The sequence below is a fragment of the Centroberyx gerrardi genome, chromosome 2 (genome assembly GCF_048128805.1).
Source record: "Centroberyx gerrardi isolate f3 chromosome 2, fCenGer3.hap1.cur.20231027, whole genome shotgun sequence".
Classification (NCBI taxonomy): Eukaryota; Metazoa; Chordata; class Actinopteri; order Beryciformes; family Berycidae; genus Centroberyx; species Centroberyx gerrardi.
The window spans coordinates 29,113,001-29,133,118 of NC_135998.1; the positions used below are offsets into that span (position 1 = coordinate 29,113,001).

At 39.3% G+C, this 20,118-nt stretch overlaps 3 protein-coding genes across 5 annotated transcripts; 2 read left to right on the top strand and 1 right to left on the bottom strand.

The window, feature by feature from the left end:
• The first annotated feature begins 948 nt into the window (after positions 1–948).
• Positions 949–2,656, top strand: mrps18c (mitochondrial ribosomal protein S18C). The gene is made up of 6 exons (XM_071914294.2): positions 949–1,045; positions 1,246–1,298; positions 1,386–1,469; positions 1,560–1,617; positions 1,762–1,821; positions 2,496–2,656. Exons 1-6 carry the CDS (start codon positions 985–987, stop codon positions 2,570–2,572), a joined length of 393 nt encoding a protein of 130 aa, XP_071770395.2. The 5' UTR covers positions 949–984; the 3' UTR covers positions 2,573–2,656.
• A 986-nt stretch (positions 2,657–3,642) lies between these two features.
• abraxas1 (abraxas 1, BRCA1 A complex subunit) lies at positions 3,643–7,596 on the bottom strand. Its single transcript, XM_071914328.2, has 9 exons — positions 7,513–7,596; positions 6,270–6,360; positions 6,156–6,192; positions 5,901–5,967; positions 5,561–5,757; positions 4,636–4,755; positions 4,462–4,546; positions 4,249–4,360; positions 3,643–4,126 (listed from the first exon to the last, which is right to left on the bottom strand). Exons 1-9 carry the CDS (start codon positions 7,591–7,593, stop codon positions 3,864–3,866), a joined length of 1,053 nt encoding a protein of 350 aa, XP_071770429.2. The 5' UTR covers positions 7,594–7,596; the 3' UTR covers positions 3,643–3,863.
• Positions 7,597–7,784: 188 nt separating this feature from the next.
• gpat3 (glycerol-3-phosphate acyltransferase 3) lies at positions 7,785–18,973 on the top strand. Of its 3 annotated transcripts, XM_078288529.1 has the most exons (13): positions 7,785–7,834; positions 7,998–8,180; positions 8,466–8,532; positions 9,892–10,186; positions 10,371–10,445; positions 10,557–10,646; positions 10,765–10,858; positions 10,975–11,090; positions 14,417–14,472; positions 14,573–14,658; positions 14,896–15,024; positions 17,253–17,332; positions 17,456–18,973. In XM_078288529.1, the coding sequence occupies exons 2-13, from the start codon at positions 8,037–8,039 to the stop codon at positions 17,577–17,579; spliced, it is 1,356 nt and encodes a 451-aa protein (XP_078144655.1). In that variant the 5' UTR covers positions 7,785–7,834; positions 7,998–8,036; the 3' UTR covers positions 17,580–18,973. The 3 variants fall into 3 exon arrangements, with proteins under 3 accessions (XP_078144655.1, XP_071770406.1, XP_071770407.1); XM_071914305.2 differs by lacking the exon at positions 7,785–7,834 and having other exon boundaries at positions 7,995–8,180; XM_071914306.2 differs by lacking the exons at positions 7,785–7,834; positions 7,998–8,180; positions 8,466–8,532 and adding an exon at positions 9,611–9,659.
• The last annotated feature ends 1,145 nt before the right edge of the window (positions 18,974–20,118 follow it).

Sequence of the window (20,118 nt, forward strand, 5' to 3'; positions counted from 1 at the left end):
GGCAGTTGGTAACAATAACTTAGGGTCTGTTCAAATTGGAGCTGTCAAGCTGAAACAGTCAAAGCGAACAATATAAATAAATAGTTATGTTAGTGAATACAAGCCTGAGGTCTCAGCCAAACAAAATTGGTAATATAATATAATATAAATAGCTAAGTAACAGTAGCTTGCGACTAAGTGCAAAGGCTATACAAATAGACCGACTAGACATGCTCGGTGTAAATCACATTTGAAAATTGTAAACATCTGCATATGTAACGTGAGCAAGAGAAGAACCTGCCATCACTTCCGTCTTCGGTTTACCGGTTAAGTAGAACAGTCTGTTCTGTTTTGACTGGGAGTCAGTAAAGAGTGTCAAAGTGTCCAATAGCTTTGTTATAGGCTTGGTTGTTTTCTTTGTGCCAGGATAAGAGTAGTGTATGGTAAACTACTGATAGCAGAAAATAACTTAGCGTTGGCTGAAACAAACTTCGCTAAGCTGGTGTTTCGAGTTCGTTCGAGTTTGCCTAAAAACGAACTACGGTCAAATTTAAAACAGACTTCCTGATGAGTAGCCACATACTTGATGTAGATTATGATATGTTGCTGTATCAAATATAAATTGGCAATCTATTTTTTTATTGTATATGTGCGCACGCGCGAGATCTTCCGTTGTAGAGGACAACCGTTTTTCGTTGGCTGGAGAGGATTTTTGTCTTTTCGACACTATCATCTTTGTAGATGGTAACGTCTAATTCTGTCCGACTAACATTAAAGCTAAATATTACATTTACATTTACATCGTCATTTTAATAGCTAATGGATCTAAAAAAAATATCGCACATTGAATATGTATTTACATCTACATTTTTAAATTCATTTTACTTATAATTCTTTACCAATGAACAAACAACTACGAGTGATAGGAACTTGTAGTGTTAAACCCCAGTGAAACACCCGGGATTTGTGTCGGTCGGACAACATCCTGTACTCTGTCAGGTCAAAATGCTTGCTCTGAGGGGAGTGCAAACACTAAAACGTGTTGTTTCGCAGTATGGAAATACAAGTAAGACTGCAATTATGCTTTAACATGGCTTTAAACATGTGATAGAGTTTACAAGGTATTAGTTCATTATAGCTAGATTTATACTAAAGTGAAATTCTGTGTCATTCATAGCTACAGAGAATGTTGCTAACGCTAGCATTCAAATTCAGTTGAGCTTATTATGAAACATGCTCTTTAATTTACCCTGGTCTATATTACAGGTTTAAGGAGTCTATCGGCCACCTCAAACGTAACCCAACCAAAAGATGACATGGTAAGCATTTCATACACAAACGCTTGTTACGTTAATGTTGAAATTACTGGAAGCACAAAGCCCAATAATGTATTCTTCATCCATAAGCCTGTGAAGATGGATAATCCATTCAAGGAACCACAGAAGGGATGCATTCTCTGCAGTGTCACAGTGGATTTCAAAAATACTCAGGTGAGTGTAACACTAGAGCTGACTTTAAACTGTATGTCACTATCAAATGATAAGTAGTTATAGTATGTTAACTCTGTTTTCCTGTTACAGTTGCTGTCCCAGTTCGTATCCCCTCACACAGGCAGGATATATGGCCGGCACATAACAGGTGAGGAGCGGGAACAGGATGCCTACCTGTATGGCTGCAGCACTCTGTTGTAATCTGCTGTACAGGATTTGTCTGGTCAGCAGTTTGCAACATTTTGTTTCATAGGCAGATTGATGCAGATTATTCCTGTGTTTTGTTTTCCAGGCTTGTGTGGTAGAAAACAGAGGGAAGTCTCCAAAGCTATTAAGAAAGCTCACTCAATGGGTAAGTCTATTATCTTTCCAATAGAGTGGGTGCCATACCAAGTGGCATCTGTTTTAACACCTTTTTTTTGATTAATTAAAAGTAATCATACCTCCACTAATGGTCGCTACTTAAATTGTTTACATTTACAAATGTTTATAGCTATAGAATATGGTGTATAAGGTGTGTATGTATAAGTATTTGACAATTTTAATAAAGTATTTACACAACAATAGTGCAGTAAGGACCAAGAGACTGAAGGAAGACAGTCGGTCATTGGAAATGTTAATAGGCTGAACTCTGCGATCATAATTTATAAATATGGTAGTCCCTTCCATACATTTATCTTTATCATGAAAGCATTTCAGACCTTCTGAATTTTAAAATTCCCTAAAACACTTCTAACATCTATTGGCCTCACAGTGACATCTGGACATTTCCACCACTGGTGACAATTGCCACGCTGTCTATTTGGGTGAAAATTAGAATACCAACAAACTGAGCTGTATCTTGAATATAAACTGAACTCCTGAATATGTCTTTAATCAGCATCATAAGAGGGAATGTTGCACAAAAACCAATTGGTACCTGAATATCTTTGAACAGTCCTAAAATGTGCAGATGTTGCTTTATTTAATTGCTTTCGGATAGTCTTTATATAGTTCAAATAACACTGTTTCCATCTTCCCACCCAGGTTTCATGTCAGTGACCCACAAGCATCCGCAGTTTATGAAGGATCCCAACATCTGTGGTATCAGACATTTGGATTAGTGCATCAATGTTATACGTACTCTGTTATTTGTGTTGAATCTGTATTCATGTGTTCATTAAAGTCTCTCAATTCTGAGTTTGATTACTGTTAAAATTGTGCATTTCCTTGGCCTTAGGGGCAAGTTGAATTTTGTTTGTATAATGGAGAGCAAAGATCAAGCAAATACTGTCAAATTTATTTAGAATCCACATCTAAAAAAAAAGACAAGTATTCAGGACCAGTGTTCCTGCCAAGCTGACAGTTAGGTGACATGGATGTAAATGTGTATCACATTGACCAAATATGTTGTCAGTCTTTCCAACAGATTTCTTTTAGGATTGTTTGTGATAAGGTGTGGGAACAATGGCAGCTGGCCCATAAAGGGGGCGCCGGTGCACTGTCTGACCTAAATTTGTACTGGGGGGGTGTTTATTTTGTACCTGTCCCTTTTCTGAGTTGAGCCATACTATTTTAGCAGATGCTCACTCTTCATCAATGGAAAAACATTTGGTGGGGAAGCGCCTCCCAATGCCCTTGAAATCACTTGAGATGTTTTAAATGTATGTGTACATGCAGATGAGATTATAAAAACCCAAAGGGACTTATAAAAACATCTGACCACGAAAGAACCAAAAAGATCAAGATGAAAAAGTAGATGAAGAACAACTCAAAGAGGGCAAACGGCTGCACAAATGACAGGTCGGGGGGAATAAAATCAAATGAAATCACATGTGAAACTAGATGTGTGTATGCGTCCATTTTTAATCAGAAAGGAGTGTGTTGTGTTCATCCACCTCATTCATACTCCAACAGTCCAGCAGTACTGCAGATGCAAAGAAGTTCAATGAAAACTGGACCGAATTGAATGGGCTATTGATGATAATAATGCATAAACCACTTAATGAAATGTGTATAGGCTTTATTTTGCTTATTCAAAAATGTAAACCTCTCAGCAATTGAATGATACAATTTTTACACATATTTACACATAAATACAAAAAAAAAAAAAAAAACTTTATTTATATAGCACTTTTCTTAGCAAAGTTACAAAGTGCTTAACAAAAAGAATTAAAAAAACAACAATTAAAAACAAAAGAAAAACAAACAGAGATCATGAAACAGAGGGGAATAAAATGAAGTTACCCAAAAATATAGATGGGAAAAGTGAGATAATAAAACACAGCAACATATCAAACATTCATAAATACAAGTCATCTCTCTCCAGTCTTTCCTGTGTCTCTCCACTTTCAATGCCCCAAAAATAATTTATAAAAAAAATAAATGATTACACCTAGACTAAATGTTGCAAGATCAGCATTTTTGCCGTTTCTTATCCCCACTCGGCCGCGTTTTACTCAGCCTTTTACGAGAGATGCTTCTGCCCGGCTGCGCTCCCTCTTCTGGATCGGACGACCTCGCGGCACCATGGTCGGTGCTGCAGGAGATCTCCGGCACGGGGGCGGCCTGAAGGGTTAAAGTCTGCGTCTGGAATAGAGGCGAGCAAGCGAACAGGGCCTCGAGGGCCTCGTGGAGCAGCAGGTTCTTCTTGGGCTCGGGCGGGAAGGCGTCCGTGTCTGCGGGGAGAGACGACGCGCTCAGGGGGAAACGTGGAAATTTGTCCAAAGGTTTTTTCTCATTCATTCATTCATTCAGGGATATATTTAGGGAAAATCCTACACAAGAGGACAATACATACCTTCTACCAGTTTGTGCCGTCTCTTCTCACTGACGATCTTCCTGAGAGCTGAAACATCTGCCAGCAGCCTCTCGACCAGTCGCTCGCTCTCCTCCACGTCGCTGCATGCTTTCTGTGCGTGGAAAAACAGAGGAGTGAGTAAACGGGACGGCAGTGAAGAACAGCTGCCAAGCTTGCATGGGACAACCTGGGATACTTTCCTCTATTCCTCACCTGCAGTTCAGACTGTAAAGAATCATTCATTTTGTCAACTTCACTGACTTCTCTCAGTGCGCCGTTTGAGTTGAAAAATTTTGACCTAGAACAGCGTAGAAAAAAGAAATTCTCAGTTATAGGAGCAAACGCACGAATAGAAACATGGATCCTCCCACGGCCGCAGCAGCATACCCGTGTTTCTTCATGGTGAGGTTGTAGCCCGCTGCTGAACACGGTGCGGAGACCTTCCAGTAAGCCAGCTGCTCCAGCAAGCCCAAGTTGTTGACCAAGACAGGAACGTTAACGAACCGTCTGCTCAGAACAAGAAACACAGAGCAAAGAAAGCGCATGAATGCTGATCTTTGCTAGTGTCTATTTATATGACGGAAAACGCTGATATTGCAAATTGATTGTAGTATTTAGACATTATATATGCAATTTAGAGATGTTGAGATGGCAGCCATGATCCAAGAATCACCCATGGTAAAATACATTTATTGTGCTTCGTTTCATCTTAAATGAACACTAGGCTTGGGCCGATATTCGATATTATCAAATATTGCGATATTTTCCGCGATATCGAATATGCCCCCCCCCACACACACACACACACTGACACACAAAAAAAAGGTTCCCCACCCTTACCAGCCATGGCGCCATGTGTTGCTTAGATCACAATTGTAAAAGCTTTTAAACTCATAAACCTATAATCTACTAGTGGTAGGATAGTAAAAAAACTAAAATAATCAGGAATCAGCAAATTATACCAAATGGCCATCGTTTCCTCCAATGCTTGAATAGTAAGATCAAATTTCTAGGCTGTTAATTATAATTATTATTATTATCATAGCCTAGAAATTTGATGTAATTTGGAAGAAATAAAATAAAATACCCCCCAAAAAACCTGGGGGAAAAAAAACTGAAAAAGAAACAAAAACAAAAACCCGATAATATCGTATATCACGATATTTTGGGGGGACAGTATCGCAATATTAAATACTGGATATCGCCCAAGCCTTTTGGTGTCTATGTTTTCATCATTTAACAGGTAAGTTGACCAACGGACCAAACCAAAAGTGTATTCCTTTAACCTTTAATATGAGTCCCACATCCTGACCTGCTGTGTGATATGAAGGCGGCGTATTCCGTCCTGTGAGTCGAGCCTGTTGATGTTAACTTGCTGGGCGTCAGCAGCAGAAACACCATGTGAGGATTGGACAGCGCTCTCTTCAGGTTCTCGTGGACGACCTTTTCTCTAAACGTCATTTGTTGATCTGTGTTCCTGCGTTGCCTGTACCAACCAATCACACTCTCCTCCAAAGTTGAAGAGAAAACAGCTCAATCAATATAAAGTTTTGATTTGGAGACATGGTTTTACAAATATTCAATTCCATAGTGAGCATATTTGAAATCTGTTATTAGTTTGGTATTATTTAGAGAAGGTTCCACTCACTTACCTGCTTATTTTCTGCCAAGATTTCCTTTATTATATCCTGGTCTACCTCTCCTACTCCATTATAAAAGCTACAGGGAGATCAAATAATAACAAATTAACAATGGAATGATTGGTGGTGCAATTTAACTAGTGTCAGCAACAATAAGTAATTTCCACGCAAGAAAAGCATTTGTGGTATTAATGATTGATCCAAGTTAAGTTGAAATTGTGATTTGAACATGTGTGATTCATGTTTAATTTTCCATGCAGTACTTACTTATTCAGTTTGTGGCAGGTTATGTGTTTTTGGATATCTGGAAAAGAAATCAAGCTGTATTATGTGGCAACGAGGATGTAACTGTGTGTGTGAACAAGATTAAGAATAACTTACTATATATTTCCTCAATATCAATGTGATCAACTTGAGAGTCATTGATGGTAACATGCTCTTCAAATTTGAACTCCCCGAGAATGAGACCTTCCTGCAAAGTCAGAAGATGGAAATGCTTCGTTTTATTCATGTTCTAGGGTAGATGTTATCACCCATTTCAAAAACTGTTTTCTTTCCCTAGCAACAATGATAAAAACAATTCAATGCATCACTATCATTATATTGATTCATATTTTATGATTAGAAAATATTAACATTAGAACCAGTTTTTGACCAGCAATGGCTTTTGCTATGTGGTCTTTTCCCATGATTTATGGGTTCAACACTGACTGCTGTCAGACTCAAAACATAAGTAAATACAAATAAATAATAGCTACATTACAGCCTTGACAAAGTCATGTGGAGGGAAATCATTGTGAACTTAAGTGAAAACCTCTTGAATTTTTTATATTTTTACTCACAAATATATACTTTTATTCACAAATATGTCTGTTTTTGATGATGATACATTTACATATAGTTTACACAGTAAGGTTATTTGTGTTTCTGTTTTTTTGCATTCAACAATCTTAATACATATGTGTGGCTTGTAGTATTCATTTATGTTTTCTAATGTATATTTATTTTATTTCATGTATTTGTGATTATTGACTGACAGATTTCCCTCCATAAAATCACGCCGAACTCCATTCAAAAATCTGGCAATGTAATGTTATTCTGTTCTTCCGCCCAAATACACGGTGGTGGACGGTAACTGTGAACCAAGTCTATAAGTTGAAATTTGATTGAAATAAGTATGCCGAATTTAACAGTAGACCTAAGTGATACGTAAATTATCTTTAGTCGTGCTTCATGGGCTATGTGTATCCGTGAATAAGCAATGCAACATTAAATTTGCTGTATTTTAATGTGGGTGTCGTTCTCTCCATACAGCAGAGCGGGACTTGTAGGGGCTAACTTACTGTTCGATATCTTAAAAAGTTATGGAAATTAACGTAGTGACAGTGTTGTGTGCTTCTGACTTAAACACAAAAAACTGTTTCAATTCAGAGGTTAAAATCCTAACTGTCACGCTAAGCCATAACTTTGCTTAAAAGTTGTCAAATAAACAACGAACACCGAGGACGCTTCCACCGCTGCTAGCTAGCTTTCCTCAACCAGAAACAATACATCCAATTGGTGCCCGAGGACAACTGCTTAACCTTATGTGTATTGCTTTAAATGTAAAGAAAACCTTCCTCACCACGTCTGAATCACTGTTAACATGCTGAAACATTAATGAAGCAAGAACAATCCCAGACATGCGAACGGTTGGCTCCGCCATGTTTGTCGAGTAGCCCTACCTCGGAGATTTATCACACTGGAGCCATTACTGAAGCGCGATATAACCGCATTCACGCTCTGCGCTTTTTCTGCGCAGCCTCGCTTTGGGAAGTGACCGGCGGGGGCGTGTTTTCAACCCGCTGGCTTATGATTGCATTTTGTTTTGAGACACTACTCTGCTTCTTCGCACGAGGGTCTTTAAGACTGGGGGAGCATACGCTGACTATCTAAACGTCTTTAAGGTATATATTTGAACACTTTATGTTTTTTTTTGCTGTTTATGTTACTGTCATGTATTCATTAGCTTACAGTTCTAAGATTACACTATTCATAGGCAAAATTTCTTCATTAGCACTCAGTAAAAAAGAAAAGAAGCTGTGTAACTGCTGTTGTCCTGTGTTGTAGGTGATGCCATGAGCCCAGTGGGTGCCGGGGCAGAGAGTGATGGAGGACCTGTGGGGTGTAGCGGTGCTGCTGTTCCAGCTGTGGATCTCTGTGGTGCTGGGCCTCATCATGCTACCTGCAATGTTTGGCTTCTCCCTGGGAGTCACCGGGGTCTATATTCAGATCTTGGTCCAAATTCTGGAGGTAATTTAAATGCACATGTCTTTTCTTTTTTGCTCTTTGTGCAAAGGTTTTATTGGAAAAGTGGTTGTTTTTTTTATGTAGCCTGATAGGGAAGAGCTTTGTCATTTAAGCAAAAAAAAAAAGATCCAGATGCAAATTTCATCACTGTGTTCTCGCAGTGATGAAATGAACTATCTGTAGTTGTGGTTGCCCTTTTCACTCCTCAGTTAATATTCATGTGCAGTTAGGCAACGTGCAGCAGGCATTGTGTCAGAGGTCATCTGAAAATAACTGTTTTCTTGCTAGTGGGCCACACTACGAATCCAGAGGGGACGCAAGGAGCAGCCCAGTGTGCCTGTCCCGCTGCCTAATGGTAAGCACCTTTATGTTCACTATGAGGGAGTTAGTGCTTTGTTATATGAAGATCCTGAGTGCTTCACAACAAATGAATACTCAACTTTCCAATTTACTTTCTTGTATTTGTTCCTTTTTATAACATCAAGTTTCAACACTAGATATGTCCTTAATGTGAGCTCCAGTAAAGATCTCTGACAGACACTGGAGGAAATGTTGAAACGCTAACTTAGAAAGAGCCATCTGTAGTTCCTTGTTTCCCCCCTCAGTACATTGTGTCCTGTGGTATGAGGGATTTGATTCAGCTGCAGACGGGCCAGACCCTGCTCATGTGACTGCGTGTGAGTGTGGGGGCTCCGGATTGGTCAGTCCTTGCATCTGATGTCGGGGTGCTGTGCGGCGATATGGAAACACACACAGGCCCCGTCTCACGCTGATGATGCAACCGCACATTGCATAACTCCAGCCAAATAACCAGCTTGTGCTCAGCCCACATCCAATATACTGTGAAACACTGTCTCTGTGTCCTCAGCCCCACTGGCAGAAGCTGCTGCTCTGTGTAAAAATGTACTGCAGATTTAAACATTTGCGAGAGGTCACCGCCCTCGTGATCCTCGTGGTAGCGGCTATGGAATATGACTTGTTTCTGCTTAAGCGTGATGCATGTTGTGCGACTGCTGCAGATTGTTTTAATCTTGTTTTCAGCTTGAGCTTTAGAAGGGTTTTAGGCTTCTCATGGCAGAGAAAACATATATAACTGTGTATGACTAATAAACAGATACGTTTACGAAAGTTGAGCAACTTTTGGAGTTATTGATAAATAACTTTTCAACAGCTAGTCATGTTTACAGACCAGCTATTTATCCTGTTGCTGTGTCCCTCTGAATTTGTTCCTCTTTAAAACACACCAAGACAGTTTGTTGTATTAGTAAATGAGTCACATGGAGGATGTTACACAACATGATTTAGCAAATTATTCAGCAAAGATTGCAGAATATGTGCTGTCCTGCTTCCTTTGCCAAGAACGTGGTATAGTCAGACTCCAGTTATATATAATGAGGCAAGGTAAATGCTTGTGTACACACTGCTATGGATCTCTCTTGGAGGTGTGGATAAAGACTGTAAACATGTGGAAGGGTCCAAGAGGTAAAAGATAGTGGAGGGTAAACACACTTTTGTATTTATCCAGTAGAGTTTACCGCCTTTTTAGACTGACAAATCTTTATGAAATTCACAGTATACATCATAGTATCAGATACATGAAGATAGGGTCTTTGTATTTACCACTAAATCACTGGTAATAGAGCAGGATAAACCAACAGAGCAGGATACCTCAGTAGTTTGCTGCTACATTGTCTTTGTTGTGAAACCTGCACAGGGATCATTGAGAGAGAGGGGGGCTCCATGGAGGAGGAGATGGGGGAGCTGCGGCGCTCTCGGCGCGGGTCGCTGGCCGAGAGAGAGTTCTCCCTGAGCGACGTCTTCTACTTCTACAAGAAGGGCGTGGAGAGCATCGTGGACGACCAGGTGACCCAGTGCTTCTCCTCCGAGGAGCTGGCCTCCTGGAACCTCCTCACCCGCACCAACCAGAACTTCCGCTACATCAGCCTCCGGCTCACCGTCATCTGGGGCCTGGGAGTCTTCGTACGCTACTGTGTCCTCTTCCCTCTCAGGTCAGTGTGAGCCAACTCGACCTTTGACCTCCTCGGGGGAATGGTGAATGTGGCAAGAGTCTACCCGCTGCTCAATATCTTTGGGTTTTGCAAGAGGCAGAGAGCGCGTGCCGGTTTGTAGTGTATTCACATGAGTTGCAGACGAGGCTTTTCCACCGTGGTCTCTCTTCTTCTTCTCTTGCAGGATCACCCTGGCAATCATTGGCCTGACATGGCTTGTGATTGGAACGACCCTGGTTGGATTTCTGCCTGACAGCAGGTACAGCAACAAGGAAACATTTAAGAAGGTTTTGCATCTTCTGTATCATTTTGTCTGCTGCCACACTGATTTTCCACGATTCTAGCTTTTATTTTGTGCCTGTATTAACAGTGCGAAGAACTGGCTGAGCGAGCTGGTCCATCTGATGTGCTACAGGATCTGTGCCAGGGGACTCTCAGCGACCATCCAATACCACAACAAGTCAGTTCCAGCTGGATGTGTCAAGTGCAGCTACTGTTATTTCACATTACTTCTCACTCTTTTTCATGCCTTTAGTTATCACCAGGCATTAATACAGTTGGTCCTCTTATTATTCTAGAGAGAACCGACCACAAAAAGGAGGAATATGCGTTGCGAACCACACCACACCGATTGACGTTGTCATTTTGGCCAACGATGGATGCTACGCAATGGTGGGTATCATCGACACAGCAGGTCAGCGTGTCACTGATATCTGATATTTCACCCAGCAGCTATTGTTCTAAAGAGGCAGGGAATGTCTATGCTCTTTGCCCCATGCCGTCCTCAGGTGGGTCAAGTTCACGGAGGCCTGATGGGGATCATTCAGAGGTCGATGTTGAGGTCTTGCCCCCATGTGTGGTTCGAGAGATCAGAGATGAGAGACCGCCACGCTGTTACCAGTAGGTGAGACAGTCATCTAGTGTATAGGAAAGGATACCAATAACAGCACATAGGGTGTAGACACAGGTTTGCACGGCAGCACTCTCAGGTGTCGGTTAGAGCAGGATCAGTAGGGACAATTCTGCAAGAAATTGTTCTTTTCTGGAATTGTCTTTTCATGGAATTTCTCTATTCATTTTATTTATGATTTGACTCACACACTAAATTCTAACATTGTGCATTCATATTTTAATAGCTTTTGACTTTTGACTACTACAGCTGGCAGCCTACAGGCAGTCTTTGCCCCTTTTACACCTTAATAATAACTCCAGCCATTTTCAGCCTGGATCCTATTATCCCGTCATTTTCCATCATACCGATTGATTCTGACCAAAATCTCGCCCACTGCTTCACTACAGAAGGTACTTACTGTATGTCTTGCCTGCCTGGGTGTGCAGCTCTCCAGTACAGTCCTACAGGGCCAATGGACACTCTAAAATCAGCCCCAAAAGCACCAAAAGCATGTCTTTTCAACACATTGATTGTGTTGTAATGTAATGAAACATGTTGGTAAAGTCCTGTCTTTCTCATACAGTTTTGATGCTACCTTGGCTGCTGCTTTAGCACTTCCTTGTTTACTCTGTACCGGCTGCAGCTGTCTGTCTCCAGGCACCACCCTGTGAAGTACTGCAAAACAAATATTGGAAGTCGTCAGGTGATAGATAAACTTATTAAGTGAGTGTCAATGTGTTGAAAAGACATGCTTTGGGTGCTTTTGGGGTTGACTTTTGGAGAGTCCGTTGGCCCTGTAGGACAGTAACTAGCTCTAAAGTGAAGCAATTGGCAAGATTTTGGTCAGAATTGATCGGTATGATGGAAAATTAGGGTAAAAATAGGGTCGAAAATTGCTGGAATTATGTTCAATTATGTTAAATCCGGTCATTTTCTTGCTTCTGAGCAGCACTGTAATCTGCCTGAACTGCTGTGTTGGGACTCTAAACAATATCCAATATCTATTATTCTATGAATCAATATCTATTAATTTGAAAATGCTTTTTAGATTGTTTTATTTTAGATTTTTCATTTGAGTTTATTCGCACTGTATTTTCATCCTATCAAGTCAGCGAGGATCCTCTTATAGAAAAACCACATGAATTTCACATGAATGTGGAGCACCTGAAAATGTTCCAAAACCACACATTCCCCATGTGCAAAGCACATGTGTTCCACATATTGCCCATGTGATGTCATGTGTTTCACATGGGATTTTTTTCCACATGTGAAATTCATGTGGTTTTTCTGTGACCTTCCCCTTTTACAATGGTTTTTATTTTTTTTCATTCTTTGCAATTCTTACTCATTCTGACCTACACCATTTTCTATTCTTTCTGTGTTTACTATCACCTGCAGAAGAAAAAAAAGAGACACAAGAGTTAGAAATGTTGCGATACCTGTAACTAGCAACCACTTCAAAGAGGGTTTAAGTGGATTATGGAGGTGTTTTGGGGCATTCGGTGAAGATGATTTCACTCACTTTTTTTTTACTGTTTTCATGTTGAAGTTGTCGTATACCACCTGTCTCATGGTATGGTATGCTATGTGAACTAAAAAATCTAAATGGTTAAATTAAATGGTATATAAGCATGTTGTGAGTGCAGGATAATTATGATCATATAATAAACCCAATGTGCAAAAAGCGTAGGAAGTTTAATACTTTATGAAGTACAGTATATTGATATACTAAACTGAATGTAATTTTATGATGTATTATACAGATTATATTGCAAGCAGAGTTTATCTGTGCTTCTATTGGGTTTATAATCTGTTTGCAATGCGTCACCATGCACTTTAAGTGCAAATAAACGATATAAATAATAAAAGATTTTAAGGATAATTTCAATAATCAGCACATGGATTTCAGTCATTTTGCCTACATATCACTACAGCAGCTTCTTTTACAATTGAATCACGCCCTCAGCCCCTCACGTCAATCCAAATGTACACTTGGTGATGTTATTAGCATTGTCACTGCAAGCAGCTTTTGGTTTGTTCATGAGGGAGTAGAGTACAAAAAAACAGGAAGAAGCTGAGTTGAGACACACTTTAAAGCAATACTCCACTTAGTTTTAACACGGGGGTTATTTGGCTCTTGACCACCATGAAAACCAGAATATAAACTAATCACCAAGATCAGATTCAGCTGGACGAGTTTGTAGCGTTCCGATTTTTACTTCCCATTCATTTGAATGAAGCCATGAAAATAGACTGAAAACTGACATTTAACACGTTGGTGAACAGATTCAACATGATTTTCAGTTGACTGTGGGTCCAATGTTTTAGAACATAATTTCGCCGAATAGCATTTTTTTGATAGAAGAGAATATAGCGGAGGGATACCATTTAGGAGAGATAGTTCTTGTTTGGGAGACTGGATCTACTTTTATTTTTAAATACTAATTTTAGTGTAAAGCAAGAATAGAAATGCAAAATGATGAAGGACCCAGGATGCTTTATTGTCTTAAAAGCAAGATCTGTTGTTGAATCTGTTCACCAACATGTTAAATGTCAGTTTTCAGTCTGTTTTCTGGCCTCATTCAAATGAATGGGAAGTACAAATCTGAACACTACAAACTCGTCCAGCTGCATCTGATCTTGGTGATTAGTTTATATTCTGGTTTTCATGGCGGCCAAGAGCCGAATAAGCCCCATGTTAAAACTAAGTGGAATATTGCTTTAAAAGAAAGGCTGTGCATTGAATGGTTCATAGAGTATTTGGGTCTGAAGTGACCGCATTTGATCATTCACTCTCAGCTGTCCCAGGAGCATCCATGTGTTGGACTGATGCTTTATGACGTGGAAAATACATCTAATTTCACTGGGGATTCCCTAAGGGCCAATGGGCGACGGCTAAGAGGATTTAAATAGGCTTCGCTGTAGAATCCAGAGTTTAGCATTGCTTGCACTGAAACAAATTACCTGAATATTTAAGTACAAGGGTCTGGAACATTTCATTTTCTCAAGAGGTGGTTCAATTAGTGGGCAAGCAGTACATATAATACATATAACACAGCCTCTCTGTCAGTGAGGCTAGTCTATATGACAGACATAGATGTTTTTAGCACCAAATGTATGCTTGCTGTAACCGGCATTAGGTAGATTATATTCTCTTTATTTCAAGGATAATATATTTATAACCTATGCCGATTTCAGATGAATGTAGGCACACACACACATGCACCTTCTGCCCTCCTTACAGCAAGTACAAAATTAGTATATTATTGTTATTATATTAAAAAAGTTCTCATCCCTACAGTATGACTAATGAAAAACTATTCCCTTCTCCTCCACAGGCTGAGGAATCACGTTGCAGCGAAGAACAAACTTCCCATCCTGATTTTTCCTGAAGGTTAGTTCCTACTATGCTATGAAGAAGAATATTTGAGGATGATGGCGGTGTTGTGATAGTTAGGATAATTCCTGTTTGTCTGTGACTCTTCCTCTAACAGGAACCTGCGTCAACAATACGTCCGTCATGATGTTTAAGAAGGGAAGCTTTGAAATCGGAGGGACCATATACCCAGTGGCCATCAAGGTACTGCCTAAAGAATGAATTCATGTTTAATTCTGCAGTGATCGATTGTGTGAGAAAATGTCACCTGAAGTGTATCGCTCAATATTTCAAGAATACAGCTGACTACATCCTCTAAAATGTTACTTCACAAGTAAAGGTCTTGGTGATGCTCTGTATGGACATTGTCTCTCCCTTCTTTATCTCTTCACCTTCAAGAAATTGCCTGTAATAACTTGCGTGTCATCTTGTCTGTCCCAGTATGACCCGCGTTTTGGAGACGCTTTCTGGAACAGTGCCAAATACAACATGGTCAGCTACCTGCTGAGGATGATGAGCAGCTGGGCCATTGTCGTCAACGTGTGGTACCTCCCGCCCATGACCAGACAGGTCTGCAAAATATAGTTATGATGCTTTTCCTTTTTGCATTCTACACACAACACGACAATACCATACAAGATATTTCACTTCATACAGTTGATTTTTTTATTTGTTTATTTGTGCAATTTGGAAAAGAGAAAATATGGACAAGTATATACAGTGGTATACAATGCACAGATGGTATAAAAAAACCCTTAAGGGTTTATAGTAAAAAACACCCTACATAAATACATCATAAAAATTCACATACATATGCCATATACCTGTATATACAAACACATCACATATATACACACATACTGTATATACAGCACACAATACATAACATGAAAACAAAACAGAGTAGGAAATAAACAATCAATAATATATCATCTGACATTACATAAAATAATACAAAAATTATCAATAGTACTGTGCATCACTAATATAAATAGGTCTATACTACTGTATAACACTATAAGGAATGAAAGGGATATAGAGAGAGGGAGTGCATTCTATAACACCTTATACTGTCCTCTTTCAAGAAAAGCAGTATTAGTTATTATAATAATAATAATAATAATAATAATAATATTATATTATTATTATAGTTTTAAAAGCATTCACTACTGGTTACTGACTACTGGTTCTATGAACATGACTGTGAAGAAGATCAGTAGATCTAGTACCGTAAGAGTGGATGCAAGGGTTAATATAGAATAAGTTATTAAAAGAAATTGGAAGTAAATGATTATAAAATCTAAAAACAAATGTACATATGTGGAATTTATTCATGTCAAATATAGTGAGAATCTCCAAAGTATGGAAGAGAGGAGCATTGTGGGAGCTCCAGCTAGTTTGTCAACCTTTCTATCTGCAGGAATAGACTGACATAAATCTTTATGAAGCTTATTCATAGTATAGCCTACATCATAGTAGTATGAAAAAATGTATATTATATGAAGATAGATTTTTAAGGTAAAAAAAAAAGCATAAGTATAACAGATTTTTGTTCATATTGGTGGTTGTTTGCCTTATGCTGATCACAAACTGGCAACCCTCAAGTTGCATTTAAGTTGCATGTAAAGTTTTTTTTCTATTTAGGTTGTGCATGACTGTGAAGTATCTAGAAGTCACTGTGATGCTCAGTTCTGACAAACACAACAGCAGCATGGCAGCTGCTGCGGCATTTGTAATCGAATTTGGTTACAAAGACTTCAAAACTTTAATAGCTGAGCTTGCATTGTGTTTTTTCTTATTGCAGAGCAGTATAATGTATTAAGTAATTACTAGGTAGACTTGTGGTTCCTGTCTATGCCGTCATATAGGTCACATTGTCATTTTATTTAACCCTTGCCCGATATACTAATAGCTAAAGAAGACGTAATGTAATCAGCTGGCTGTCTATTTCTTAGAAATAACCATTTTGTGGTTTAAGCCGACCATCTGAGACTTGACTCAGATTTGTGACCAAAGACTTAAGACTTGACTTGGTCTTACATTTGGTGACTTGTTAGCATCGCTGTAGACTGGAAGTCATAGTTTTTATTTACTATGATTTAACCTTTTTATTTACTTCTACATCACTGAGCATGATGTTAAAACAAAAAAGTGTCTGTATCCTATAGAAATCATCCACTCTACACTTAGACCTGTAAGATATTCCATTAATATAACATAAAATATTATGCTGCCATCCAGATCCTGTCAGAGGTTTATTAACCATCCATTTCTGTCACATTAACTTTAGAGACTTCATATTACAACCAGATTCAAATTACCATGTTGAAAGTATTCTGTTACACAGACTCTGATTTACACACTGCAGCAAATCTCAATCTTAACAAGTCGTTCAGTCTAATGAGTCCTAAAAATCTTAATTTTCTTAAAATAAGTGAAAGAATCTGCCACTGGTGTTAGATCATTTCACTTGTTTCCAATGCAAATCAACCTGTTTCAAGAATTTTGTAGAATCAAGTGTCATGTTCTTGACAGCAGTGCAGTGATCTGCCTTATTCTGACTTGTTTCAACATACTGACACTCATTTCTAGAAAATTCCTGAAACAAGTGAAACTGCAATGGAAAAAAGTGAAATGATCTCACCCCAGTGACAGATTTTTTTCACTTGTTTTAAGAAAATTACGATTTTAGGATTTGATAATAGACTAAATGAATTGTTAAGATGGAGATCTTTCAGGTGAATGTTACTGTGTATGATCTGTAACATATTCACTGTCTTTATGTCTGTTCCGAGCAGGACGGGGAGGATGCGGCCCATTTTGCCAACAGAGTGAAATCTGCTATCGCCCACCAGGGAGGCCTACTGGACCTGGCCTGGTAAGGAGGGACAATATACTAAATTGCCATATCACTCACAGTTCATTCATACATATATACATATATACATTTAAATTCACAGCACAACTCGTCAGTGTTTTGAATGTGTCTGTGTCTTGGCAGGGACGGCGGGCTGAAGAGAGGGAAGGTGAAGGACTCATTTAAAGAGGAGCAGCAGAAGATGTACAGCAGCATGATCGTGGGACAAGATGGCAGCAGCTCCCCACAAGGCGCAGAGGAAGAATAATATCGGACAATCCCTCTGATAAACTGGACAATCTCTGTGACGCTGACACCTTTCTATCATGTTTGTCATCACATGTGAATTGGATAAACTCCAAGTTGGAAAGAGGTAGGTCACATGACGCTGATTCACCTCCAGGGTGAAGGAGACTGCTCAGCTCGTACATATCTCAAGGTAATATGTATTGATGATACATTTTATACTTGCCTTTTTAACTTGGTCCACGAAAGGGTTTCCTTTGACCAAGAAACTTCACTTTGTACCTTTTTCCTGTTTTCACCTTATATGCTGGATCTGACATTTTAAGTCTAAAACTAGCGCTCAGCCTCAAAGCTTGAATGAGATGCTCCTTCTCCAAAAAAAGTCTTAATGTTAAGGATTCTGTTTTTAGTTGCATTACAGTTACATTCCTGTTGCCCTTTGTTGCTGTAGGAGCGTATCTCTACCACTGGGAGGCAGTGTTTGCTAACACAACAATCATTTGAATCCCTTTATCCACCTATTCCATTCCTCAAGACTCAGGACATCAACATACATATCTGTCGTTATCAGAAGTTTTTACATATAGCTGGGGGCCACTGTAATTAAAATGATCTGCATATGAAATAGCTTGAATCATAATGAAAATGTATTTGACTTTAGTGATATATCCACAAGCCCAAACTAGGTTGATATAGAAAATTAGCCACCCATTGCTGGTTACTATGGAATACATATATATTGCCTTAATTATTATCAGCTCAATACAAATTATTGGTATTACCATACCTAAGGATTTTAAATGTATAACTGTTTAAATGTTTGTTTTTTTTTCTTTTTTTTTAATAGAAGGTCACATGTGTTAAGCTGCTCTTTTACCTGTGTGGGTCTGTAATTATGGACAAAATGTTATAACTGGTTTCATAATTGCCATCTGCACATAGTTATAATCACTTCACCTTATTTCAGTGTTATTTTTACTGTACTATGTTATAAATAGTACAGCAATATCATCAGGTAGAGAGCAGCTTATAGCATCTTAATACTGGGGTTATTTATTGGATATGCCACTTGTAGCCTAATGCAACTTTGTTCAAGACAGATATTCCCTATCACATTTGCACATGGGTCTAAATGAACGCCTGCTCTATGCCATGTTTCATTTCATTAACAGCACCGCTGATAGAAATGCTTTTGAAATATCCACCTGACTGCCGGGGCAGTTTAAGGGCAGAGTCTGTCCTTAGTAATAACCCGTTATGCTTGTCCTGTAATAGAAGTGGGAGAGGAAGAGAGAGAGAGAGAGAGAGAGAGAGAGATGTGGAGAAAGAAAAGAATCGCACGGTCCCCGGCTAAAACGCTCGCGCAGATGAGTATCGGCAAGACATGTTTACTGTGACGGTGCTTTAATAAAGAAAGCAGAGACTGTGAAATAGCATTGAGTTATTCTTCCGCACACAGCGAGCCGGAGCGGGGCTTAAATTTCACAGGCTCTCCGTCTCTCACACCGAGGCCATCTCGCAGCCGCCTCCGGCACCCTCGGCTGTAATAACAATCCCGCGACTTAAATTGCTTGAACAGAAATGTTTGTTCTCCCCTAACAAGATTGTGAATTATTAATAGGATCTAAAGCCGATTTTATAACCCGATTGTTGAGGTGGGATTCTTGGCGAGCGATGCTCCGCCACACCATTTACTGTGATGTATGTGTCTGCACATCTTTATATCCAATTTAATGTGATTCAGATAGATTTCAAAGGGACATCATAAAAGGCATTGGAGTGACCCCTGCTAGGTCCGGATGACTGTAGACTCCATACGACTACGTCTCAATATGTTGATTCGATTTGCTCAATTTGAGTTTTACTCTGGGGTGATCTATACAAATGCAATGCAGGTACACTAAGTAAATATGAATACATTTCCAAATTGAATCATTCTGCCCAGAGAATGTAGTCCGTGCAGGACATCATTTTAAATCACGTTTTGCTGGGAACTATAGCAGTTTGACCAGTCAGGAGGGTAAATGACTGAGGCTCTTTCTAAGAGTTGCCATTAGTTAGAGCGTAATGTCTTTAAATGCACTGTTCTGCCATCTGTTCTGTGCTGGAAAGAGGCCTCCTGCTGTCATGTGTGTGCTGCTGAGATACAGAGAGAATAATCAATACAGGCATATTGTATATGTTCAGTGGGATTCCACAGAACTAGATGTAGGCCAACATCAAAATCATTACAAGTGTTTCTTCGGCCAAGCCTAGAGTTTAGGATTGAGTGTCCCGGTTGAGATTACCTTAACCTCCTACCTTTCAGAAACTCATCAGTCTGACTCAGTCTCATCAGACAGACCAGTCAAAATAAGGCCAAGTTAGCAAAGACTACTCACATGCCATCTAATACACACTAGACTTCATTTGTCAGTATTTCTGTATGGATGTAATGTTGAAGGATGCTGAAAAATCTATCTAACAAATGAGGCATGTGTGTGTTAAATGCTTTTAATGGAACAGTAGTGTCTCATTTGCATCTTAAATATTTTGAATTGTGATATACAGTACTGTGCAAA